The sequence below is a fragment of the Accipiter gentilis genome, chromosome 4 (genome assembly GCF_929443795.1).
Source record: "Accipiter gentilis chromosome 4, bAccGen1.1, whole genome shotgun sequence".
In the NCBI taxonomy this organism is placed as follows: Eukaryota; Metazoa; Chordata; class Aves; order Accipitriformes; family Accipitridae; genus Astur; species Astur gentilis.
Genome location: NC_064883.1, coordinates 29,635,481 through 29,663,064, shown reverse-complemented (window position 1 = coordinate 29,663,064; position 27,584 = coordinate 29,635,481). Strand labels below are relative to the sequence as shown.

At 40.9% G+C, this 27,584-nt stretch overlaps 1 protein-coding gene across 11 annotated transcripts in view; it reads left to right on the top strand.

The window, feature by feature from the left end:
* ABI1 (abl interactor 1) overlaps positions 1 to 27,584 on the top strand; it is an 85,096-nt gene that overhangs the window by 10,216 nt on the left and 47,296 nt on the right. For all 11 annotated transcript variants that reach the window (XM_049798352.1, XM_049798356.1, XM_049798354.1 and 8 more), the window contains exon 2: positions 14,713 to 14,880. In XM_049798352.1, the coding sequence (XP_049654309.1) occupies positions 14,713 to 14,880 (168 nt within the window). The remainder of the gene's footprint in view (positions 1 to 14,712; positions 14,881 to 27,584) is intronic.

Here is a 27,584-nt window from a genome sequence, read left to right as displayed (position 1 = left end):
ACATCTAAGTAGCTGCAGAATGCCATGACTTGTCTTTTCACGTTTGTACACCTAATAATGTTAGTCACTATTATGTCACTTAATATTTCTAGTGACAACATTTCTTTCTTTCCAGGTGCTTCTCCTAGCGCCTGTGATTTTAATGTGAATTTACTGATTTCTCTCACTGTTAAAGTCTCCTATCTGCTTGCTGCAGGCCATTTCCTAGACCTGTCTCACTCTTCTACTGCCAAATACTGTGTGGACTTTTGCTGCCATTGATGCAAGAGTGCTCTCAGCACAGCTTCTGCCTCTGAAACACTCCCATGCTTGCTCTCTACGTTGTTGACTTTCAATCTCATTTCAGATCTCATCTGAAAACCTCTTCTCCCTTGCCTATTTCTTTTAATTAATCTCTTTCTATTATTTAACTGCATATTTTTCTGCCTTGCAGCTTAAATTATGCAGCTGTTTTTCGTGATGCCTTTCAGACAAACAGCTTCTACTAGCATAGGTTTGAATAATTTGAGACCTGCAGCTACTGAAGGCATTTATATACACTTCTTTTTTTAAATTATCTTTATTGGCATAGAGTTGAGACTAAGGCCTTGGCTGTGAAGTGGACTGTAAGCACCTGAGGAAGCCAAGAGGAGCAGGATACAGAGGAAACAGAAGGCAGCTGGCAAGACGCAGTTGTGCAATGGGACTGATGTGATTCTGTCTTACTAGTGAAATTCTTAGGAGGCCTCTTGGATATATGTAGCCAGGCCTTTCCTTTATAAGAAATCTGTCTTGTTCAGGAAGCTGGTCCTTTTGTTACTCCTAGACCAAGGAGTGGGAAAGGGCTTAATAAAACTTCTCTGCTTGGAGGACTTTGGATCTCTCAACAGCCAGGGAAAGGTGGACGTGTCAGGGGGAATGGTGTTCTGTTAACATACATTAGTAAGTATGTATCCACAAAGCAGAGCTGGACCTGATCCTGAAGGGTTTTTATAGAAGGTGATTATAGCCTCCAGGGTTCCCCACTGTGAGGCCTCGTGGCAGGTGGCTTGGATGATGCTTCAGTCAAGGTCCAGAGAGTATCAGATTAACAAATAGAGATATGATGGATCAATGCACTTACGCTGGCAAGATTATTGGAGACCTGGCTGGGGATTGTTCAGCTTTTGATTTGCTGGCTGACCTGCAGGATTTCTAAATCTCTGGGAGGAGCTATTGTTTCTGTGATGCAAACTCCTGGCTTTAGTTAGCTGTGTTAGATAAAATGTGTGTCTGGTTTGGAAGTGCTTGGCTCTACAAGGGCTCTCTTCAAATACCGTGGGTGTGTTTCCTGCTGCAGCATACAGTATGTTCTCCTAGCACTGAAATGATCTCGTTGCTGCAGTAGTCCTGAGACTTGTCTGGGAGCATTGCAAGTACATGTTGTCTTAAATGGCAACAGATTTTGTATCTAATTTCCAAGGTGTCTTTAGCTTTGAATGTTAGAAAAAACTTGTTGCCATAGAAGTAATTGAAGCTTGGGCTCATACAATGCTGCTTGCTTTGCAAGAAGTCTTGTATCACTTTAGTGACTGTGTTACTTCTAGATGTGTATTTCATTCCTCTTTAGCAGTCTGTCCTTTAAACCAATGGAGGAGGATAACAGTCAATGGAAAGCTTTCTAGTGCATGTTCCCTCTTTGGAAACCTACTATCCATGAACAAGAACTGTAAAATCAGCTCCTGTCAGTACTCTGCCGTGAATATTGACCATTCGGAGACCGAGGGATGCATTTGTTGTAATTATGAGAGGCTTGTTTACTGGGGATATAAGCCAAGTGTGCAGTGATGTGGTACCTGTGGGCTGCTGCTCCTCTGCTAAGGGGTAAAAAGTTGCTGGTTTTGGTCCTGTATGTGGGATGCATGGAGGATTTGGGTGTGTTCCTCGGGCATGGAAGGGGCTTAGGAGTTGATAATCTATATTGAATAACTTTCTGCCTTGCTGACAAAAAATGGGAATGGTTTGAAGGTTGATTGAAAACCAAGTTGAGGGTCTTGAGCAACTCCAAGTTTCTGGTAGGAGTAAAAGCTTAGGAGGAGTGGGGAGAGTGTGTAACCCTCCTTCACTGTGTGCCTGTCTTCAGCCGCTCTCTTGCTACCTGTGACGTGGTAGAAGGACAACATTAAAAGCAAATACTGTTACTATTTGCTTCCTACCTATGGCAGACAGCTGGAGAGGTAGCTTTACTTTTTCTCAGATTGCTGTAAGGGGTTACTGCAGCAGCACTGGGAGTGGGGGAGTATGAACTGAAGCAGGTACTTACTGGCTGTGTAACATCCCACGAGGCCTGGGGGAATGAATGTGGGGAATACTATGAGTCATGCTTGTCAGTCTTATAAAGCAGGAGGCTTTTTAAAATTGGCCTTGGAGGGGAAGAGGTGTTTAATGGAGCAGTTGTGAAGGAGTTATGCAAATAGAGAACATAAATAATGAGCAAAAGATACTCATTTAAGCTTCTTGCCTCCTCAGAAGATGACTAAATACAAACTAACCACTATGAAAGTTAAGAAAAATGCATCATCATTAAGTATAATGGGTGCAGAAACGTGGCCATTCATGATGATAAGAAAATTTTCCTTTTGTGACTAGGAAAATGAATTTCACTAGTTGTTGAACAGCAAAGTTTTGTTTTTTCTTTCCAATTTCCTTTAAAAAAACAACAAGGTGGGAAGCTGAAAAGCAGTTCCTCTTGTAAGAGCTGGTTAGGAGGGGAGGTGTTAAAAAGACCAGTCTGAAGTTTGCTTTGGACATATCTTCAGTGGTTAGGTTGATTTTGTATAAAAAGTCTTTCCTCTTCCAAATACTGTATATTCTTTGGTAAAATTGAGAGCATGTTTTTAGGGTATAACTTTTTCTTTTTTTTGCTGCTGACACAGCTACTTCTTGCTGTTTTAAATTAGCTTTGAACAGAGCTTATGAAGTGTAATCGTTCCAGTCCTGGGCTTGCTTGCATTTGCTCGCATCATAGTAGGAATCTTATCTCTGGTAGCTAAGCCTTGCCAGCAGACTTAATTGGCATATAATTTGCTTGGACTACTTCTGCCTCTCTAGCAACATAGAGAGGCCACCCCAAGCTTTGAAGCAGTTGGATATGCCAGATACACTATCCTACATGCTGCTCCACAGTTGCATGTGTCCTCCCTTGGCCTCCCCTGTGTTTTAACTAGAAGGGGACAGGTGCTCAGCTTCCTCTGGGGCGTACAGATGTGGAGGTAGACGGCAGTGTGGGTATGGGTGGATACGCAACTGTGGCTGACGTGTTCCTGTTGTGAAAGGACTGTAAGGCCACTCATCTGTCAAGCTGATTACAGACAAGATAGAAGCAAGGTGTCCTGGTGGCCCTACTGCAAGTGCTGAAATAGAATTGTTCAGGGGTTGTTTTATTACCGGAGGTAGGAGACCGGGAGTGATGTGGATGTGGCTTTTTCTCATGCATCTGGTTGCATGCAAGTGCAAGCGCTGCTGACATCTGTATGACTGCATCTCCTGCATCTGCCTAAAGCTGCCCTTCTCTACATTGTACATGAAGGGGAAGCATAAAAACACCAGTGGAACTTCAATGTGGGTTAGAAAACTTCGCTGCAGTTGTGTCTGCCAGAGGCATTGCATCTGTATTTCTAGGAAAAGCTACTCACTTGAACTACTGCTGTGCTAACTAACACCACAGCAACTCTCTCTCAAAGGAATTTGTTTAAAAAAACCCAAAACAACCCCCTCATTCCTGAATTTGACACTATTTCCTATTGAAGAACTTGCTTTCTGTCTTCGGTTTCTGTAAGTTAAGTTTTATCTGTTGTTGGATGTTGAAATTACCACATTCAGTTACTTTTTGTTACCTACTGTCCTCTTCATGTGGGTTTTTGGGGGTTGGTTTGTTTTTTTTAAAGAAACAATGGTATATTATTGATTTGCCATTCTTCCTCCCTCTCATTCTCTTCTCCCTTCTCCTGAGCCATCTGTTCTCTTCTGTTGTGTGTGTGTTCGGGTTTTTTTGAGGAGCTAAATTCCTACTTGCTGCAATTGAAATAACCCAGTATTCAAATGAGCTTTTGTATGTAAGGTTTTGGAATGCTTTTGCTAACCGTAGGCTCAAATTTTAACATAATAAAGAGTAATTCTTCAAAAAGAAACTGGATGTAGTGTGCTTACAACCACTATCAGTCAAAAATTGTACAGTCAGGTTCAGGAGTGCATAAAAGTCTAGGCAATATTAGCAGCTGTTTATGTGATCAGATAGAAACAGAAACTAGGTTGATTTTTTTTCCACTTACATGCAAGATCTTGTAAAAACAATCAGTCCTTGTATTGTAGTCCATTACTTTATTACTGTGAGATCACTGTATAGCCTGTGTGCTATGTGAGAGTATGCCTTGTGCTGGGAAGCAAGCTACTAAAAATCTGTGGGGATCCACTGGTTTCTTGTGTAAACATGTTGTGACCTGGGTGCAAGCCCTTGGGTGGTTTTGTGCTGGAGTGAGTATACTGATCTTCAAGACACTAAATAGTCAGCAGTGTAGTGCTACAAAGTATGAGAAGAGAATTTGACCCCGTAATGGCCATTGTTTTCTTCTTTATTTTAAAAATACTGTGATGTTTGGGAACTGCCTGAACTGTAAAATCTGGGCAGCAGCTGTGTGTCCAAAGTGACTTTCTTAAACATGAGAACTCTTCCTGAATTAGGAATGCTTGCAGTCCAGACGTTTGCTGGATGTCAGAAGGCCTGTGTAACTCTTGGCTCTACATTTTAGTGCCTTGAGATTCTTCCTGGAGCTGGACAGGCCTGCTAATGACTTTCCATGCTCTCCTTCCCCACTTTGCTCCCTGGTTTGTTGTCCTGTAACATCTCCAACATCTCCATGTGGAGAAACCTGTTATGGTGCAGAGTGTAGCTTTGAGCCTGTTTGCTTTTGGACCGACCCTTTTGCAGATGCTGATGTTCAACTGCTGTTTGCAAGACAGTTACATACTGAAGTTACACTGTTGTATGGGTTCAGAGCACTGTTGACATAAATCTGTGATACCAGGACATGCTGAGGTGACAATGTAATTTGATCCTTTATGCTAAATCTTCTTGTCTTAACCTTGCTTGCTTAATGCTGTCTGGTATGATTCCAGGCCTGCCTAGAGGGTAAGGAGTGTAGAGCAAGGATCTGGAAAGAAAGGTAGTCTTGGAAGCTCACCTATAAAAAGTCATCGAATATTAGCATGTTCCTTGTCTTCAGATACAGATTTATTGTAGTATTCTGTACTTATTCCTTCAGTTGCATTTGTCAAAATGGAGATAAAAAACATCTGACTGTGTGAGCACTTGCCAGTCCTTGAGAGTAAACTGAAAAGGTAAATAAAATCTGTAGAAGGAACCATTGTTATCGATATTATGAAAAGGGACTTTTTCACACAATATGAACTGAAGAGCTTTGCCCCAAAACAGGTTACTCTGAGCTGTCTTGATTCAAAGGCTTGCATGGCATGAAAATCCACCCAGTTCCAATTTTTGACTCCAGTTATTTTTACTCCGGTTTGGTTCTGTGTTGCTGTCACTACATTACAAGGAGGATATTAAGGTAACTAATAAATGCTTAAGTGTTTCCTTCATATCCGCACCAAAAAAAAGTGAAAAATAAGTCTCTGACTTATCAGTGAGCATGTCCTTGCTAAATGAGGTAAAATTTGTGTGTGGGTGCTGGCACTTAAAGTAAACAGAAAACCATTTTAATTTCAAGCCCCATTACAAACAGAAAACAAAAGATCAATATTTGAGAGACAGTGCATAAGGAAACAAATGGAACATAAGTTCTCTAATTCCCTATTATCTGCTGTCTAGCGTGCCAAAATAATCATACGCTCCAAAACTTTGGGTAGCTTTCTTAGTGTTGAAGCAGGAAGACTGCTATGGAAGTGTCAAGGGTTTCTTTTCCTGGCTGACAGTCTGAGGGTGGCATTAGTCTATATTTGGAGCTCTGGCTCGTGTCTGTGATGTCAGAGCCTGCTTTATGTCAGCTCTGAAGAAATTGTGTGTTTGATGTCATAAAGAAAATCATAGGCACTGAAAAGAAGTTAAGTGTAATTTTGAAGCAACTGTACAGGCTAATAGTGTGCAGTGCTTTACAGGAATGGAAGATATGGTTTCTCTCCTGGAGGCTGTGTTGTCTAAATCATGTAAAACACACAAAATAACTCAGACCAAATTTGTTAAGCTTGCTGCATATGCAGTCTTGAAGTTTTACTAATTCAGTGTACAAGGGTTGTGTGAAAATGGCACATGGGCATGTCTGCTTCTGTCATTTTAGTTCAGTGTGGCATGCTATTTTGGTTGTATACACAGACTATAACAACTGATATTAACAGTGTATTGTGCCCACATATATGTTTACTATGACATCTCCTCTATTGGATTTGGCAGGAGAACTGAAAATTGTGTTGTCAACAATATTTTCATATGTATATTTTGTTTTTTCGTAAGGGGAGTGGTTTAGTCTAGAGCCAACATGAACGCTGTTTGCTGCATTGGGCAGAAAATGCTGCTAACAGAGCAGCTGGCACATGTCTTCCCAGGCTCCATCTGTCAGAGTCGGCATTGCTTTGTAAATCGCACTCCTATTGGATAGATTAGTTTCTTGCTATAATGTTTGCAGCCTGGATTAAAACGGAATTCCTAAGTTGATTTTTGTTTTTTTAAATTACTTACTGTTTAAGAAAAAAAAAGGTTTTGTAGGCTACTTCTGCCCTCCTTTACAGACCCATTAAAGTCTGCGTCAGAACATTGTGAATGCTACATCTTGTGGACTTGTCTTAGTTTAAGTAAAAAAACATGTATGAAGGTAAGGTAGTTATTGGAAGCTTAATCTCAAAAACATGGTTCTCTGCTGTGTACGCACAGGTCAGAATGGGATGGGATCTGATGATAACCTGTATCAGTGTATCTGAGAAAGTGAAATGCTTTTTTTTTTTTTTAAACATCAATGTACATATTCATCTTGCATTTTTTGTTATCAAGACTGATACACTCTTACCATTGTGGGGTATATGTGTGTGTGTGTGTGTACATATAGAAATAATATATGCATATCCCTTAAACTCTCCTTATGAACTTCTCCCCTTAACTTCTCCCTCTACCTTCCCCAAAAGAGATAATGATTAGAAAAATTGAGACTCTTCTTTTTACAGTTAATCAACAGAATGAAAAGCGACTTCGAAGTAAAAGAAAATCTGCAAGGACACAGGCAGATTGGCTAAATTGGTCTCGGCCCATAGAAATGCTAATTTGCTATCAAGGCTATTCAGGACTGGTCAGGGGAATATTATTGATGGAAATGAAGGATTTGCTTCTAGCTGATTGTCTAGCATGTACAGGATTTGGGGGAAGGGCCTGTCTGAAACAGAGCTTGTGAATTATAGGCAGTGCTTGTTATGCTGTCCTGTGGGTTTGTTAAAGTACAATAATTTGTTATGTGTCTTGACCTGTGATGGAATAGCTGAGTAGTCAATGATTTTTGTCAAGATAGTGTTTCTAAAAAGAAACAGACTGAAATCTTGCTTGTGGGCTGTGGTGAGGTGGTTGCTGTGGTGGTGATCACCTTATCATCTAGGGCTTTGAATGAATGCCAGCTTTATTGTGTAAGGTCTTCACCTGGGGAGAAGAGATTTCAAGTTCTACCAGTTCCTCTGTGTTTCATACAGCTGAGTTACTGCTTCTTATCTTGGAGAAACTCAACAGACATAGTATTATTTCATACCAATAGGCCTTTTTGTTATGGATGCCGGGAGGAAGTTCACTTGAGTTGAATTGTAGATGCTAGCCTGGCTGTGTTTATTGAGGATTTCTGCCTCAGTAGGTGGGAAGAATTACTGTTTACTGAATGGACTTGAAAGAATTTTGTCATTGTGGTTTTAATTTTGGGGTTACTGTAGTGAGAGGGATCTTGGGTTTTAGAACTGTTCTGAATGGTTAGGCATCCCTCTGTGCCTCCCCAGTCTTTAAATTCCTTCGTACTTGTGGAACAACCAGTCATTTAAGTGGTTGAGAGCTTTTATACTTGTGTTTGACACCACTTCTCTCTATGTGTAAAGAGGTATGTTGAATAGTCTGTTCTATTTCTTGTTTTCACTGTCAGTGAAGGATTGACTGCCAGTCCCCAGGAGAGAAGGGCTTTGATAGGAGGTGGACATGTTCAGTGATTGCAGTATGTTGCTATTAATAGCTTGTAAGCTATTGGGTATTAAAATCTTGAGCTTTTAAACCCCCCCACCCCCAATTCAGGAATGGTAGAAGAGTACAACAGAATGACAAGTTGTGGCAAATCAGTAAAACACTTGAACATTTTTCTACTGCACATATTGTAGTACTGATCTTTGTGATGCAGGATTTTAGTTGAGATTTGCCTGTGCTCTGGAACGTGTGGGGTTTTGGCTTCAGTTTCCCTTCATATGGAGGCTGGGTTTGCCCTGTCGTTTTATCAGGCTGTGCTTGTACTAAGTCCCTTCCTGTTCCTTGTCCTCACATAATGCTTTGTTTTTAAATTTCCCACAGTTTTTTTTACTGATGATGATAATATGAATGGCAAAGTTGGTGGTTTCAGTAACAAGAATACTAATGGTGGCTGATCTGGGACTGATTATGTTGAAGAAAGACAGTAGATGAAGTATACTGGTGACTCTCTGAAGTCTTATCTGTGGTGCTATGGGAGGATGTCTCTTGTGCTAGTATGTTGGGCAAAGGTTGAGCTTAAACTTCTGAACTAACTCTCCTCATGGCTTACTTCACTTTTCAGTGTGGGAATTGAGGTGCTGATCAGTGAGGAACAGTCTGTAACTTGTAGGCAGGTAAATACTAGGCCTAGTATAGTTCCGTGGATATTGGGAAATACTCAGTGCATCATCCCCTTGATGTAAGTGCTAGCATAATGCATTGCAGAGAGAATTTCTTCAATGAGATTGCTGTATGGCATGAGCACAGTAAGTCTGTTTCAGGAGACAGTTGACAGATCTGATTCATGCTCTGTCCTTACCTGGATGGCATACATAGTGTAAGCAACCCTTATTTATAAATTTTGTAACCTTAGTTTCTCCTGCCACTCTGGAATGATCTATATTCCTTAAGGCTATATCTGTGATGAGAGAAACCCTGAATGGTCCCTGCTGAGCACCTGCTAGTAATAACCACAGTCTGTATAGATCTCCTTGGATGGCTTCCAGGTAGGTAGTTGGCTCCTGAAAATTCTTCAGAATATAGAAACTTGTGGCACTTGCTGCTGTGACTTGCTGTTTTGACTTGCTTCTTTCATTTATAACTGTTATTCTGATGTAATAACTAGCAGTAACAGCCAAACAGTCTACCATGGTGCAGCAGGCTTACAAAGCAGTCTAACAAGCTTCATGAACTATGGATAAGGGGGAGCCTGTATCCATGGGTTACCCACTTATTTCAGTACATAGCTCCTCAGTAATTTACAGTGATCTCTGGATTTACAGTTCTTGATAGTCAATGTAAATTAGACTTTTGGCTCAGTAGGTAAATGTTATCTAGTGTGTATGGCATATTTAAACCTTTGAAACACGTTACTGCAGCTTGGATGTGGAATACTTGGTCTAAGCTGAACGCACATTGTAAATAGTTTAGAAATGCCCAAGCCTTTTGCCATTAGCAGTCAAAAGTAACAAATAAACCCTTAACTCAAAGCTGGTCTTATTAAAAGCCTTAACAGATCAGTGAAGCAGCAACTTCAAACGCATAGATGCATCCAGAAGTTCCACATAATGTTACAAGCTCTTCCTTTAGGGAGGTTTGAGTGCTCCTGTTTTCTGAGTGGGGAAGCCACTTTTCAGAAGTACGTTCCTTCGACCTTGGAGTGTCCCCAGCTAGTTCTCAGGGAGGTTGTGTGCTGTTATCTAAGAGTCTCCAAGCCACTGCCTGGATGTACATCTTCACCATTCTATAAAAGTATTTCCAATTGACTTGAAAAATGAGGTGCTGTAGATTGTAGCTAACTTAAGCTGAAAGTTTGGGCTAGGTGTTTGATGTGTTCTTTGGTTTTTTTTGGGGGGGGCTGTGTGTTTGTGTTTGGGGGGTGGGGTTTTGGGGGGGATTGTTTTGATTTGTGTTGGTTGTGGTGGGTTTTTTTTGTGTGTGTGCTTCATTGTTGTTTTTTGGTTTTTAGTAAAATTTCATTCCTGAGTTTGTTAGGACCAGCTCTCTGAGCTAAAATGGCAAGACCTTAGTGAAGGAAGCAGAACTTGGAAACCTCATCTGTAGTATCTGTCTTATCAGGAAGTATGCATTCTGTAAACGTCAAAGATAAATAAATGACAACACGAACAAAAGAGAATACAAATGGGCGTATTGATGACTTTGGCATAGTTGCATTCTGTGAATGCTGATATGTGATAGAGATTGCTAAATCCACGTGGCAACTGATTGTAGTAATCCTAAATTTCTCTTTAATCTATTAGTGAAAGATGAAAGTCTTTTTTAAAAAGACAACTAAGATGTAAAACTAAATAACTATTGTCTGTTTACTTGTGAAGCAAACAGATGTACTGCACTGTTGAATTCAGTGAATGTGCATGAGTAATAATAGCAAAGGCATATAAAACTGAGTGTAAAGCTGTTCTGTAGCTTGATTCCTGAGTGATCAAGCCCTTGGAAGAGAATGCCAAGCATATGAACAGGTATCAGGCACTGAATAATTAACAGCTCAGTTTAGCTTAGTGGTTATTGGGCTGCTTTAGGGCAGTGCTCTGTTAGTAGCTTATTCTGGATGGGTTTTTCTGTGCTTTAGTTTGCACATATTCTAACAGCTGCAGATAAAAAATGTGGAGCAACACATGCTACATACCGAGGAGGCAAATTAATTTTTCTGCTAGGGCAGCCAGTCTTGGTGTGATCTGATGAGCTGCTTTCTTACCTTTGTCAAATGGAACCAGTTCTTCTGGTGGAGCATTTATCTTACAGGGAGTTTTAAGCACAGTGAATGGAACTGAAGTGGAAAGAGGGAAGACAGAGGTCAGAGGACAGGTAATGAAGGTATGGACCGGTGTGCTTGCAACAAAGTTTGGCTTCCAAAGATGCTTTGCAGTGTAAGCTGATGTGATTTTTTTGGAGGAAGCTTGTACAAGTAGTTGCGTGCTGCATGAACTAGATGATGGTGGGAATTAGCTGAGGGAGAGAAAGCTGGGAGGGCAGATGATTTGAATGCTGCACAGACACTGTTGTGGGGATGTGCCTGTGTGGGTGGCAGTTTGGAGAGGGGAAGAAAAAATTGATTGTGTGACTTCTAAAGATCAGCTGCTGTGTGATGGACAGGTTCCTCGTCATTTGACCTTGATGTGTCACTGAACTGAAGAAAGAGTAAATAAGCTCCTACTCTCTTTTTACTGTACTTGGGGTGCAGAATCAGTTTTGACTTGACTATAGTAATTACGTAAACTTTTAAAAGAAGCTTTATGATACAAGTTTGCATTTGACAAACTTGTATTATGATAAGAACCTCTTGGATTATAGAAGAGGTTTTCTTTTTTGAGTATTAAACCTAGTTATGTGAAACCAATTTCAAGCTGCAATTTTGCCATAGTAACGTGACTGTTAAGGGTGAACTAGGGATATAGGTGGGAGCTTACTTTAAGAGGGAAACTTCAAAAGCTGTGATGTTCTGGATTTAAAGAATATTCACTTTGCTAGGAAAGGACACTCAAACCGCTATTTATGTCAAGGGCTTACTGGAGAAACAACAGTATCTTTGAAGCTTTTAATATGGGATCATAAAGTAATTCTGAACTGTTAGGAAAACAAGTCGGTTAATAGCCTTCGTATTGTGTTGTCTTTAAATTTAAATAGTTAACTGGTGCTCAGTGTATTATACTAAAGTATCTGAAGGCATGTAAACATGTGCATTATCTTCTATACCACTTTTAGTTTTTGCTTAAAGAGGGAGATGAAAGTAACAGTTGAAGAACATAGGAAATCCTGACTCCCTCCTGTTGCTGCCACACAGCTCTTGGCTTATCCCTCTTCCCTCCCCCCTTTGCTGACTGTGAAGCTTTTAGCTTGTATCTTGAGGATACCAGCAATTCTACTGTATGTCAAGTTAGTTGAATCTAAACTGTTAAACTGCAGACTGAAATTGCCTGAATTATCTGCAAAGCTTGAAAAAGTTTCTAACCTAATTCTGCTAGGCCATGAAATACATTCCACATCACAACTATGTTCATCTAATCCTGCTGCCAAACTAGTAATTTGAGCAAATAACTAAAACGTTAGGTGCTTAGGCAATAGAGGCCAAGGCATTTGATCAACAAATCATTAGAGAAGAAATTTTTTATACACTGAAGTTTTCTCATTTGACAACACTCAGTAATTGAGTGCTGTGGCTTTGTAACCTGTTAAGTGTTCAGCCTAACATTATTTAGTTGAAACTTTGTTATAAGAAAACTGCTTGAGTAAAGGCTACAGATCTACACTTGAGTTTATATAAAGTTAGAATTGTGTTGACTGCTGCATTATTGGCTGTGTTTAGTTCAATAAGCCTTTTATTTTAGATATCACTGAAGCTGCTACCTGCATTTTTGCCATTGTCCAGAGTAGTAGAAGTTCAAGTGTAAATCATGAGGAGTTTTCTTTAGGCTCCAGCTCAGTAGGACAGTGTTTTTAAATTCACTGCTAGTGACAGTTTAAAAGTTTAAAATGCCTGTTTGGAAAGCCACGGTGCTTTGGGAAACTTGCTTCTTGAACCTTTAGTAGTTGTTTCACTGATCCTTCACCACCAGAGTTTGTTTTCTGAAGAAGCAAAATGCCTCTTACTAATTTTTCTGACAGCTAGAAATGTCAATACTCTTTTTAGGTGAAAGGTAGCTTTGTTTGCATTTGGAAACACTAAAAAATGGAGTTTTGTGTAGTGTGGCCTTAGTACATGCAATAGCTGCTTTACCTTTTGGCAACAGATGGCATTAAACTGTTCTTGCTGCTTCACATTGTAAGAGGCATCTGTATGTGAAGCTGTTTGAAGGATGGCATTAGCCAAGTGTTCTAATAAGTGTCAAAATGCGGCTAGGAAAGTTAATCATGAATATGAACAAATTTCCTGGATTGGGGGGAATTCACCCTTGTTTAAAAAATCTTTAATTAAAAGGTAGCCTAGCATATCTTGTGTTGCAGTATTTAGGTCATGCTGCAACTTTATAACGTATATGAACAGCTTGCCTTCTGGTTTACTACTCAAAGCAAGAGAGATGAGAAGGATTCCTTATTAGCTGTTGCATCTTTTCATACTTTAACTTGGGCAGATTTATCACTTGTGGATGTTAAACTAAAATATTGAGGTGAAGAAATAAGTCAGGGTTTAAGAATGAATGAGTGCATGGAAACTGGAAAACACAGGGCTCAGTTCAACGCAAACGGATTTTCTTTGTTTCCTGACTTTGTGCTTAATACTGTAACTGTTGCATACAATGTGTGTTGAGTGTTACTCAAAGAAATCAACAATAAAAATAGACAGAAGTCTAGTTGGAAGGGACTACTAATATGAACCTTTCCTTTCCTTTTGGGTGCTGGGATCAACTGTGACTATTCCACAAATAAATAAAATGAGGAAGAAACCATGCTAGCACTGAGTCATTGTTTACTGCAAGTCCTTCCTTATGCAGTGTACCTTTCCTACAAAGGGAAGAAAAGAGAATTCTGGATAGCTGCAGTTTGCAAGTTGGGTAACAGATGAAGTACATGGCCTCCACTGCCAGCTCCCAAGCTGTGATACAGGGAGCACTTCAGAGTGGGGTGCATGTGTGTTTTCCAGGTGGAGGTGGTGTTGGTACCTCCCATCCTGCCAGTGAGAAGGTACTTACTTGGGCCGTGCAATTCAAGTCATGTAAGTAGTTGCTGGTCTTGGACAGTAACCTGCCCTCTGACTAGGGAGTAATGCCTCAGGACAGATTGAGGACTTTACCTTAGCAAGGTGTGATTTCGGTGGGAAAGTGTTCCTTTCCTTATATTTTTGCCCTTCAGGGGGAAGCTGTGCTCCTTTCTGACGCCTCAAAATATGTGTGTTGTCTCAGTCAATGGTGAACTTTCTCAGCTGTCAAGGAAAGTTTATTAAGCTTTTATGTAAAGAGGGGTAATTTCAGAAATACTCCTGCATGCAGGAGCCTTCTGTGCATGCCATCCTGGTGCTCTACTTGCCCTTCTCCCGGACTGTGGGAGTAGTAGCCAGCATAGCTGGAGTGTTGGCTTGGCTTTGTAGATGGCATGTGCAGTAGGGGACACCCAGCTGTGGGAAAATATTTGTCTGTCTTTAATTGGCCTGGACTGCATGACCTCATAAGAGATGGCAAAAGCTGCATTTCAGTGTTCCTGGGGAATTGGAGGCTTTTTGGGAAAAGGATTAGACAGGCTTTAGAAACTCAACTCCAACAAATCACGATAGTGTTGGGTTTTCTACTGAATGAATTGTTTCTTGGCATATAATTTTATTATGAATATTTTTAAATTTAATAAAATTAAATATTTTTCAAATTCTTTATCTGCTCCTTATTACTGAGAATGTTTTAAATGTAGATGCAGATCGGGTACTTTGACTGCACAGTCAATCTTCTTGATTACAGATTCTTCTAAATATAGGTTGTATTTTTTGTTCCTGTCCTTTTCCCTCAGCCACCACCCTTTTCCTGGCCTTAAGCAAACTGTCTTGTTCTTTTGCTTTACAGGCTCCAGATAAAAGGAAAGCATTAGAAGAGACCAAAGCCTACACAACTCAATCTCTAGCCAGCGTTGCTTATCAGATCAATGCACTGGCCAACAATGTATTGCAACTGCTGGACATCCAAGCATCCCAGCTACGGCGGATGGAGTCCTCCATCAACCATATCTCCCAGGTAATGTTTTGTTTTGTTTTTTTAATAGAGGACTGACAATGTTGGAGAAGGCATTATCTTGTTTCTTGTATTTTTGAGCTGGACAGTTTATGTTGACTTGTTTGAATTCAACATGATAGAAAACGGTAAGGCTTTTTTCTTTTAATATTTATGAAAGCCACTTTGTGATGGAGGTCATGACTGAAATAAAACAGTTCCTTTATCAAGAAGTGCTGGGATTATATTTGGTTTAAAGTAGGAGTTAATTATTAAGATTCCAATATCTGGAGCTGAAGTTGAGGGAGGGGTAGAGAGAAGGATTCTATTTCTAAAGGAAATCCAGATAGAAGTACCATATGAGCAGTAGTATTTTATTTAATGTTGCAACATATGCAGTAATCTCACTTATTTTCATACCCTTGCAGGATGTAATTTCGTGAGCTGTGTGGAGAGGGATAGGGGTTCACATGCTGCCACTACCTGCTCAAGCCAAACTCCTTCCAGGCCAAGGCAGTTGGATGAGCGAGCTGACCCGACTTGTGCTGTGACTGCAGTATTGCTAGAGTTGATGCAGGGAGGACATGGAAGTAGATGATGGGAAAGAACAGGCCTGTCCCTGTCAGTGGCAACCTGTGTTCCCTTGGCTGGAGCTTCACCCTAGCTGGCTGCTGCTGAGGGGGGAGGGTTGCTGCTGCTGCATGCCTTGTATCTGATCTGGCACTGTCTGATTGTGTGGTAACTCAGCCAAAAAAATGTCTGCTGTGTTTAACCTGGAGGTGGCTTACTGCATAATCAGGTGTGTGCCATGCTAGTGCCAAGAAAGGGTGGGATAGGATCCACTCAGTTATTTCACCCTTACATTGCTGTTCTGAAATGGGGTTGAGTGAATTGTTGAGGGCCCAGTGTCCACGCTGTCATATGCTCTTGTTGAAATTCAGTTGGATCTTTGCTGGGCTTTGTCCTATGCCTATCTGAGACATTTCATAAACAAATCTCAGGATTCAACCCAAAATGTTCTTCAGCCCAGCTGGTGAATTTAAAACCTTTGTTGGTCAACCAGGACCCTGTTAGTGGTACACCTTAGACCAAATACTTGAAAGAAAGTGCTTCTAATGGCCTCTGCTGTCTCTCCCTGTAGGCCCTGCTAACCTCTGTTTACTGTTCTTTTAGACAAATAGTGGTTTCTTAAAATGTTTTTCTGTTAAATGGCAGCATAGTGGTTCACTGAAAACATGTCAGAAGGGAGAAGATTCCAGTGCATGGGGAAGGGCCCTCCTAGTAACAAATCTTTCGAAAAGGATTGTCCAGTTAGTATGTGCTAAGAAGTACACAGTGTTAAAAGCTGTATCAAGTATTTAAAAAGTACCTGCCACTGCAACAGGGAAGTAGGAGGAAGTACAATTGCTGTAGATAACTTTCTTGTTCTGTCAAGTATTAAGAGATTTCTTGATGCTAGGATTATGACTACCTCTGAAGAAATGAGTAAAGGACTGAACCTACAGGCTTTCCTAAGCATTGGATGCCCTTTTATACCGAGCACATCTTTTCTTATGTGTTTCAGAGCTGCAGTGTGTGTGAAGTGATTATTGTTAAATTCTCATTGGCCCACTGATATGACTAACCATGGAAAAAGACAGAATGTTTGATACTAGCACAAAAGGTGTTAACCCTCTGTACTGTTTGCTGCTTGAATTGAAGGCACTATGCTGAAATCTATTGAGTCACCTGATACATGAACTGTTTGCTAAAGACTGTGAACAATCAGTACTTTGTAGAGCTTTTGAGGAGTGTTTAGCAAGGTCACTTGCTTGTTGCTTCTGTCCTGGTTGGTCTTTCCTGAAACTAATCCTTGCTTATAAATGAACCTCTGCAGACTAATTTTGTAGAATTAAACTGGATACAGACAATACCAGCTTAGCTATTTGCTTCGAAATGTTTCTGTTCAAGTGCTTCAACTGTGTATCTTAAATCTGCTGTGCAGTTGCTTTGATACACTGTTTCTAAATTCTCTTGAGGTCTCCAGAATGCCTTTCCCTGTGTTTGTATCGGTCATGAATATTTTCATGCCGCTAAAGCATGGGGATGAACATATTCTCAAAATGGAATTGTTCTCCATGAAAGAAGTATGGCCTAGAAACAGAGATCTGAGGCATTGCCAGTCAATTACTCAATTCTGGGCTTTGCAACATAGAGCAGATATCTGTGAAATGAGGTACAATTTGATAGTTTTTCTGCTTAAAGTACCTTTCTTCTTTCTATGGAAGAGAATCCTGTGGCTGTTATGACCTGCAGGCAGTTTCTGTTCCCCTGCTGTGTTTCAGTTCTCTATGCATGTTTTCCAGAATGACTCTAGGCTAAATGGCTGGAGACCTAATCTTGGTTAGTAGCCACTCAATATTTTTCCAAGCTATGTATCTTCTTCACTGGAAAAAGCACTCATGAAAGTTAAATGATGGAGTGTTGTGTTATGTTCTTGTTACTGGAGTTTAATTTTACAGATGGAAAGTTTGCTTGCTTTTATAGGAAAAAAAATAGTTCAGCTTTGGTTTCTTAATGAGAGCAAACAGAGAGGCTTCACATGAGTAATCACGCTGTGGTGAGGGAGCGTGGCTCTGAGCACACAGAGGCAGTGAACAGCTCCAGAAATGGCCTTCACGTAGCAGCCAGAGCAAGAGCCTGCCCAGCTGCATCTATGTTTTCTGCTGTCACAGTTGTCTTTCAGCTAGCTGTAATGTGTAGGTCTGGAGTGACCTCCCACAAAATTATTTACTACATCCAATATACAGAGCAGTGCACATACAGCTTGGCTCTTTGGCTTAAACCCCTGATATTGACTTTGAGCTTTGTCAAGCTGACTTGACCTTTCCAAGCTTCTCTGACATGGCAGAGCAGAGACTTGATCACTGTTCTGGAGAAGTGTGCAAACCCTTCCGGTATAAAGAGATCCTACTCATCCTGTTAGGCAAGATTTGGGGGAAAAACATAACAAATCTATATGTTGGACCAACATGAGTGTCAAGGCTTCATTAAAGGCATTAAGGTTAGCAAAGGTGACACCCATCTACAAGGAAGGCCGGAAGGAGAGTGTGGGGAGCTACAGGCCTGTCAGTCTAACTTTGGTGCCGGGGAAGGTTATGGAGCAGATCATCTTGAGTGCCATCATGTGGTGTGTACAGGACAACCAGGTGATCAGGCCCAGTCAGCATGGGTTTATGAAAGGCAGGTCCTGCTTGACTAACCTGATCTCCTTCTATGACAAGGTGACCTGCTCAGTGGATGAGGAAAAGGCTGTGATTGTTGTCTGCCTGGACTTTAGTAAGGCCTTTGACACTGTTTCCCACAGCATTCTCCTGGAGAAACTGGCTGCGCATGGCTTGGACGGATATACTGTTCACTCGGTAAAAAGATGGCGGGACAGCCAGGCCCAAAGAGTTGTGGTGAACAGAGTTAAATCCAGTTGGTGGCTGGTCACAAGTGATGTTCCCCAGGGCTCAGTATTGGGGCCAGTTCTATTTAATATCTTTGTCAATGATCTGGATGAGGGGATCGAGTGCACCCTCAGTAAGTTTGCAGATGACACCAAGTTGGGCAGGAGTGTTGATCTGCTCGAGGGTAGGAAGGCTCTACAGAGGGATATGGATAGGCTGGATTGATGGGCTGAGGCCAACTGTAAGAGGTTCAATAAGACTAAGTGTCGGGTCCTGCACTTTGGTCACAACAACCCCATGCAATGCTACAGGCTTGGGGAAGAGTGGCTGGAAAGCTGCCTGGAGGAAAAGGACATGGGGGTGCTGCTTGACAGCCGGCTGCATATGAGCCAGCAGTGTGCCCAGGTGTCCAAGAAGGCCAATAGCATCCTGGCTTGTATCAGCAATAGTGTGGCCAGCAGGAGCCGGGAAGTGATTGTTCCCCTGTACTCGGCACTGGTGAGGCTGCACCTTGAATACTGTGTTCAGTTTTGGGTCCCTCACTACAAGAAAGACACTGAGGTGTTGGACTGTGTCCAGAGAAGGGCAACGAAGCTGTTGAAGGGTCTGGAGAACAAGTCTTATGAAGAGTGGCTGAGGGACCTGGGGTTGTTTAGCCTGGAGAAAAGGAGGCTGAGTCAGGGAGACCTTATCGCTCTCTACAACTACCTGAAAGGAGATTGTACCGAGGTGGGGGTTGGTCTCTTCTCCCAAGTAACAAGTGATAGGACAAGAGGAAATGGCCTCAAGTTGATTCAGGGAAGGTTTAGATTGGATATTAGGAAAAATTTCTTCACCAAAATGGTTATCAAGCATTGGAACAGGCTGCCCAGGGATGTGGTTGTGTGACCGTTTCTGGAGGTACTTAAAAGATGTGTAGACATGGTGCTTGGGGACATGGTTTAGTGGTGGACTTGGCAGTGTTAGGTTAATGGTTGGACTTGATGATCTTAGGTCTTTTCCAGCCTAAATGATTCTATGTTTATAAATATCTCCAGACTCCCTACTACAAGCTTCCTGTTGCAGTCACAGTTACATTGCATGTTTCTGTCTGTTCTTATTTGGTGCTTTAGTTTTGTTTTTGTTTGTCGTGAGAATGGCCATACTTAAAAGGGAAGTTTCAGGTAGGAGTTGAGCTAGTTTTGATCCAAGATGTGAAAGCAGAGCCAGCCTGAGTGCTGTGCTGTTACAGTGTGCCATCTCAGCTTTCCCTATGGGGCACTGGTGTAAAAAGGCAGTGAAGGAAGAACTTGAGCCCCATGTGGTTCCTATCAGCAATCACTGCTGACTTGTCCATCCACAAATGTTAGGTAGTAGCAGAGCAGCAGTTTTGCTATGGTATAGAGTGTCTTTAGTTGCAGTGACCAAAAAGAAACTTTCCTTGAAGAAGTTTGAACAGCAATAGCCAGGTGTTTTGCTTTCTTTGTAGCATATGAAGTGTAAGGTGTCTGGAATAGGCAATGTTTTCTTTAGTAATGATTTTAGGGAAGATGGGTGAATGCGTAGACTGGGCAGTGAAAGAGAAAAGGAGAAGGTGAGGGTCAGCCTGCAATGGGAAACACCAGGGAGAACCTTGGACATTGAGGTGGGGAAGGAATGAAGACCTTAACGTTCAGCATAAGATATTTCTTAAGGTGTTCTGCAGCTAAATAAACCCAGGATTTTTTTCATGTACCCTGATGATGAATTAAGCAAGACACTGTATATTTGTGCTCTGAATGCAGTTTGTGCTTCCTTATGTTTATTTCATATGTGTATTAAGTGAAATTCTGGTTTGCTGTTTAAACTTATGTTGTTCATTTGTGCCATTCTTGCATGGGTCCCTGAGCCAATGAGTTAATTCTTTAAAAAATAAAATTAAAAAATCCTCTTGTATCCCTCCATTCTGAAAATCAGTGTCTTTTAGCAGAGGAGTTAAAAATTCACCTTTTCACAGCTTGAATATTTGACAAGGGAATACTGTTCCTTTAGAAATTAGGGCCTCTGTTCTTTTGCTCTTTCGACTTACTGTTTCTTGGTTGTTCTCTTCTCTTCCCCTCTTCCTCTTGGAAAGAAGAGCTGACTTAAACATGTACTTTAAGATAAATTTTTTGCTGCTTCACTTCCACAAACTTCAAGAGAATGAAGATGGGACAGCCAGATTCATCAGAGGAGAGAGAGGTTGACAGGGAGACCCTTGTTTACTGTGTCAAAACTGAAAAACGTAACAGATCAGTGCTCACGTTTATATCCAGGCAGCTGCAGTACTGGGTGTAGCAACTATTCCTTTTTTTTTTTTCCTGGACATAAACAGTTTTTAAATAGCGCAGTGTTTAAATCCATGCCTCTTGAAGCATGAAGCAAGCAATAGACTCCTTTTTAAGAAATGATGATTTGCACCAGGAAACACTACACCCCTTAAATGTTCAGAGTTAAGACTTTCTTTGGCCTCTCAAGCTCTCCTTTTAACTCAAAATAGGGGCTATTAAAAACAACATGTTCTGAAAGCATAAATCTCAGGGGGGAAAAAAAGTGCATCTTTTGTCACCATTAAAAGTTAGAAGCTTTTAGAACTAAAAAAAAATAAATAAACCCCCTGAATTAGTTTAGAAGAATCTTGCCTGTCACCATCCGTGTCTAATTCATTGCATGTGTAATTCAAATACTGCATGCAAGCAGAAAGCTGAATGCCCTCTGTTTCTATGGTGTGGTTCTCTAGCTAAAGTCAGGGGCAATAATGAAATACAGAGATGTTATCTTTTCTTGTAGGACGGCTGAAACTTACAGCTGTAGCCTGTGTTGAATCACACATACACACCATACACACTACCCCCGTCCCCAAATACTAAGGCCTTTTCTATTGGGTGAGCAACCAGTCAGGACTGATGTGGATTAGTTTTCTGAGAAGCTCTGCTGAAGATGTTCTGGGGCTTGAAGGGGTGAGCTTCTAAGTAGTAGCATGTTGACAACACAATAACTGGTGTTTGCCAGGAAAGAAAAACACAAGAGCTGTGAGGTGCTCAGCAGGTCTCTGATGTTTGAAGAGGCATAAGACAGTGCATGTACAGTGGGGACTCTGAGTTTGTGGGAAAGAGCTTTCCTTCAGAGTGTGTCTGTCTGTCCTTTGGATTAACGTGATAACTGCATTCATGGATTGTGGTATATGATAACAACACAGTTCAAATTCATGTTCGAAAGCGAAGAAAGTAGGAAGAAGGTAGAAAATGTGACAAATCATCTGCTGATGAATGTGGGTGGTTATGCCTGGAAACAAGCAATTATGTAAAGTACTTTAGTACACTTGTGGATGGGAGCAAAAGACCTCTCCAGACTCTTAGTGATGACTGTGCTTCCAAAGGACAGCTGTCCAGGTACTTTTACCCTGAAGTTGCCTCTTTAAAAAGAAGAGGGTGCTTAAAACTCTGGTCTTGTTCTCTGACATGAAGAACATACGGACTGGACAAAAGGACTGTTAAATGGAAATAAAATTATCCAGAACTAGCAAAATGGTTGACGGCTGCTAACAAGCAGGGTCGATACTGGAGGCCACTCTGTTCAGAATATTCTTCGGAGACCATCCGGGATGTAAAGCATGTCCTCAGCAAATCTGGGGATAACTCCAAATTGGGAAAGGTGATTCATATGCTGAATGGCAGAGCTTCAGTGCAGAGGAACCTTGAGAAACTTGAGGACTGAGCCAGCAAAAACCTTGGGGAAACGAGGCAAGGTGCAAGGCCTTGCACCGGAGGTGGAATAACCCTGTGCATTTGTATGTGCTGGGAAGTGACTGTGAGTAGCAGTCCTGCTGAAAAGGAGCTGGTGTGCTGGTGGATGCTGTGCTTAGCGTGAGCCAACAGCACAAGGCCATCTGAATAAGTGAAACAGTGCGGCAGGGCTGCCTTGGGAAGTGTCGCTAGTAGATGAGGGGCAGTGATTATCATCTCCCCTGCAATGATGAGGCTTCACCTGGAGTGCTATGTCTGGTGTTTTTTGTGTCTCCCATGCCTTGTTCAAGAGTGATTTAGGGAAACTGGAGATAGTCAGCAGAGAGGGATGCTGAGATGGTCAGGGACATGGAGCATGCTGCCTACAAGGAGAGGTTGAAGGAGTTGTGCTTGTTTAGCCTGACAAAGAGGAAGCAAAGCAGTGATGTAATGGTAGCCTACAGATACAGAAGTCTGGCTCTGTCATCTTTGCAGTTAGTCTTTCTCTTGGTAGTGGCAGTGTAATGTTGAACAGTTAGCTGCAAGTTGTAGCTTGGTGTGTTAGTACATGGAGTTGGGAAAATCCTTTTTATTTTAGAGTGTGATGCAGCAGTGGAACAGGTTACCCTCTGGTGTGACTCTTCAGCGTTACACTGCAGTAGCTGGATAGATCCTAAAAGCTGACTTTGTATCCTTGTAAGGCACATCATAAGCTATAGGAATTAAATGGTGAGGGGAGAGACCATTGCTAAGTCAGGGGAGTAACTGGTGCTCCATGTCTACAAATTCTTGTAAGCTCTACTTCCATACAGACTTTTCCTTTCTGCATGTCCAAAAGTGTGTGACAAGACTAAGTGTTTCTGCAGGAACTAGAACATCATCTAATATTGTATACATTAGAAAGATAACGTCTTCTTTCTGGTTCTCTTGGACTGCCCTTGCTTGTCAGCAGACACAAATATTCTAAATATGGCAAAGAAACTTGCACCTTTTGTTTAGATTAACCTTGCCTTGGGTGATGTTCCTTCTTCTAATAAAGTGCTGACAGTTATCTCTGTGGCCTTTGCTTCACATCCTGTTCTTTCTGTATTCTCCGTGATAGAGGCTAAGGCTCCAAGAGTTGTACTGTGCTTGCTCTGGTTATCTGTCTGCTTATGAAAATTATTGTTAACTTTGTGCGTATCAGCTTCTACATGATACGTATGAATTGCTCAGAGTGTAGTATAATGTGTAAGGGTTGCCTTGTCAGCTGTTCTGTTGAGAAATTCCCGTCATGACCACAAATGAATACACATAGGATCTGTCTGTAATTCCTGTACAGTTCAGCTGATGCAGTAAAAAAACCCAACATGTGACCAACAAAAGAAAATCAAAACAAAACAAAACCACCCCATGATACTTAGTTATGTACACCTATGAGAGAGCAACCACAACTGTCAGCCTTTCTGTGATGGGGAAGGGCAGTTTCTTTGGTGGAGAAGAAACTGACACAGAAACTTTGTTTCCTGTCATTCTTTATTCCCCCTTTTTGTGTGTGAATGCAGGGTTTGAATGTGTTTTGGGGGAATGGGGGAAGTTGCTAACTTTAATAGTCATTGACTGTAATGAATTCCTTCATATGCTGATTCCCATTTCACAGTCTGGTAGAAGGGCAGTCTGAATGCATTGTTTTCAATGTGTTTTAGACCATTAAAACCTCCTTTCTGCTGACTCGCTATTTGGCCGTAAGCTCTAGGTACATCATTAAATACTAAATTAAGAGGCTTGATGCAGCTTCTTGTTTTCTGAAATCAAAGTCCAAAATCCCAGGACTGTGAACATTACTCTGAAAGGCCTTTTTCATAATTTTGTGCAACAAAGGAGTCAAGGGTGTTTGTGCAATCTTTCTTTTTTAATGAAAACCTCTCATATCTGGAAGATATACCACATAAATGAAACACATCACTAACCTGCTGTAAAGTCACATATTGGACTTTTCAAGGAGGTTTTTTTTTCCTTCAGATGTGTATGATTATATTGTTGCCTGAAATTAATTTTCCTTCTATTTCAAGTCTCAGTAAACCAGCAGTCTTCACATGTGAACAGCTCCTCTTACATTGTATTAGTGTTTTCTTATCTCTGTCAATGTTTTAGTGGCATAAGGGCAAAGCAAAAAGGAAATGCAGTGTATGAGGTGATGGTTATAAGAACATTGTGTCTAATACAGAAGCAGGTAACCACCTAGTAAAGCATTAAGTTGGTCACCATATCTGTACCATCCAATGCAGCTATTTGGGATGTTGGTTTTCATGGTAGCTGGTTAGTGTTATGCTTGAGCTTGACTATATTTGAGGAAAATCAAGTAAAAGAAGCTTATTGTGGAGCAGATGAGTCTTGGTTGTACTGCATGAGTGAAGCTACCTCTCTTCATAATCTGCCACTCAAGCACATGAATATGTGCTGTTGGGTGCTTGTGGCTGGACTTCTGGTGCCATTCAGAAGGGAATTGCTTAGTGCTTTCTGCTGGCTGGTTTTATTGGGGGGCACATAAGTGTTTAGTTAATGTTCATCTGCAGATGGAAAACCAAGTAGTGATTCACGTGAGTGTTTTATAAGCCAGCAGTAACATTCTGCCACTCCTTATACTGCTCCTGGTTTGACTTTATTCTCTTTACTAGCAGCCTTTTGGGACCCAATTGTATGTTATGCATGTCTTGTAAAAGTCCCCTTACAGGTTATACATGCAGTGAACAAACTCTTTTATTAGTTCATGGGAGGTATATAAATGACTTATTAGCTGTTTTTCTATAGCTGGGACGACTTCTGTTGTTTTATTGTAACTTTTAAAAAGTGTGTATTAAGTATAGAAATGTATCCAACTGTGTTAATCTTATTGAACACTTGTCATGTGGCTGCTGTGCCCCAGTGTGTCTCCTTTCCCCAACAACATCTGGGACAGTATGACCTCTGCATCACTGGGGCAGTTGCAGAGCACAAAGTGGAAAGTTCCCTTTACTGTAATAGAAAAAGGTATGTGTAAAACTATATTAATTTATATAACTTATGGCTAAACACGTAATAGAAATAAGTTGCCATGAATATTATTTTTTCAGAACTACTTATTCCACTGGAGAATATTGTTGATTCTTAACTGACCCTACTGCTAGTACCATCATGGAAAGGGTGTCATGGTAGTATTGGAAATAAAATAGTAGATTTGTTTGGTTAAAAGCTGTGCTGTATGTAGGGGTTTTTTTTTTTGAGAAAAATTAGAGTATGTTTTGGACTAGCACAGTTTGACAACTAGTGGAGGCCGTGACTTGCTTTTTCACTCGTTCCCATTTGGAATGCTGGCTGTGCATGTAGAAGTAATCACCATAACAGTATGTCTGCCTCTTCCTCAGTTTCAAAAAATAGATTACTAAAAGCTGTCATTTTCCTTTCTAAGGTTCATTCCTAGTTCCAGCAAACAGTTAACATTATTAAATAATTTTGCCTAGTATTGTGCCTAATTATATCTTGTGGGCACAAAAATGTAAGTAGTACGTGACCATAGAATCACAGATCTTAAATTTTGTTTGCTTCCTCTTTGAGAATCAGCTAAATAGCTATGACTTTTTCCTGAATGTATCCTTGTATGAATGCTAATGTGCAGTGGTTGTGTAGCTTCACCTGTTCATGCCTGAAAGCACTTGCTTTTTCCCCGCCATGTGTTGTCCTGGGATGGTTATTTATAATGGATCCATCAGTGCAGTTCAGTGTGGTGTCATATGGGGATTGAAGCATAGCTTGCTGTTTCTTTTAACTGGCTTCTCTGTTCCTTACTTGCAAGAGAAAACTCATGTCTTGTCAACCTGATCTTGTCACACTATCTCAAATTTCTCTGTGGCAAAACCAGGCGCACCAAGGGTGTGATTAAAAACTATCAGTCTTCTGTACAAAGTGAGAACAAGTAGGATGGGGACCTTAGAGTTAAGAGGGGTCCTGATGGAAATAATAAAACATATAATTGCTTCAGGAAAGGTCATTTGGGCCATCTTTTGAAAATACAAGAACAAGGAAATATTGAATAATGACTGAAAGGCTTGATTTGATCATAGGAAATTCTGCTTTCTTGTTGAACTCAGTGTCTTATGGGATTGTTTTTTCTTCTTTTTAAGTTGTATTTTTGAACTATGTTCAAAACTAGGCTGTATAAGGTTGCAGCGTAAGCCTGCAAACCACAAATCAACCTCTATCTGACTGGAAAGGGGATAAACGTTGTCTTTGGGAAGACGATCCTTCTTTGTCCATTTGTAGGATTTTCTTACATGTGTTGTTGAGTCAAGTATTGGGCAAGATGCAGCAATGGCCAGATGTAGTACAGGACTAAAAGAGAAGAGCTGTACTGTGGATAAGGCTTGCCTCCTAAACTAGGCTGGAAAAGGTGTTACTGAAGTTCTTGAGCAGTATACCTATTTTTGCTCTCTAGTAGCTGATAGGTTGTGTATCGTAAGCTAATAACATGCCACCTCATGTGGACTAGCAAATTGTTTATTCCTCTTAATTAGAAGAAATTAAAGTACTATTTAAACCTGGATGTTTTTTAAAAAATAAACTTAGCTTGAAATTCTGCAGTTGATATGCATGTGTGTCTTAGCAGATGAAACATGGCATTTGAGAGGGGATGAACAGTAGAAATGTTATGTTATTCTAGTGCTCCAACATAGGGCACTTTTTGCCTGCTATGGAGATGAGTGAGATGCTGAAGTAACTGAGGACAATCTCCATTTGGGAGGCGAAACCTGTAAGTTGTACCAGAAATGTGCTATCTTCATGTAATTATGGGTATTAAGGTAAAGAGAGAAGTCCAGTCAATAGCCTGAAACAAATTAGACTTTCTCAACTATCTAATCTCTCACCTGTGCCACTGTGTTTGGATTTAAGTTTCCTCATACACCCTAAATCTCACGTAAAGAGACAGCACTGGCAGGGTTATAAGCCTGTAAGCTGACAGGAGCTAGACCATTCTTTATTTTACTTGTTCCTCTCTGCACACTGAGGATGGTCTGCTCACCACTTACATATCACTGTTTTAGTCTCCTCCTAAATTGATTTATAATTAACCATAACTGATTCTGTGCTTTATGAATGGTGTTCCATCCATCAGCCTGTAGACATGTCCATTAGTGCCTTATTTTGTCAGTAGCATGACAGCTGACCACAAAAGTGCTTGTCTTTCATATATTACAGTTTTGAAGCATCCCTGATATAGTGGTAGCATTTGGTGCTACTCTGGCACCTGGATGCTAAAACAGGGGAGAGAACTTCTGGGGTTTTTCATGGTGTTTTGGTTAAAATAATGCACTTTTCCCTTTTCTTAGTACAGGCTGTGGCACATTAACAAATAATGAAACTTCAGGAAGTGGGGGATGGTTTCCTTAAGCTCTCACTGAGAGAAATTCAAGTTCAATCACTTGGGATTTTGCTGCTTTAAGCATTCTTCCTGCAGTGCAGAGTGCCTCTTGGCTGGCAGAGAGAATTATCAAGCTTCAGTCCCAGTTAGCTTGCTTCTTATGTCTAGACCTCCAGCCCTGGGAGCAAAAGGAGCTTGATG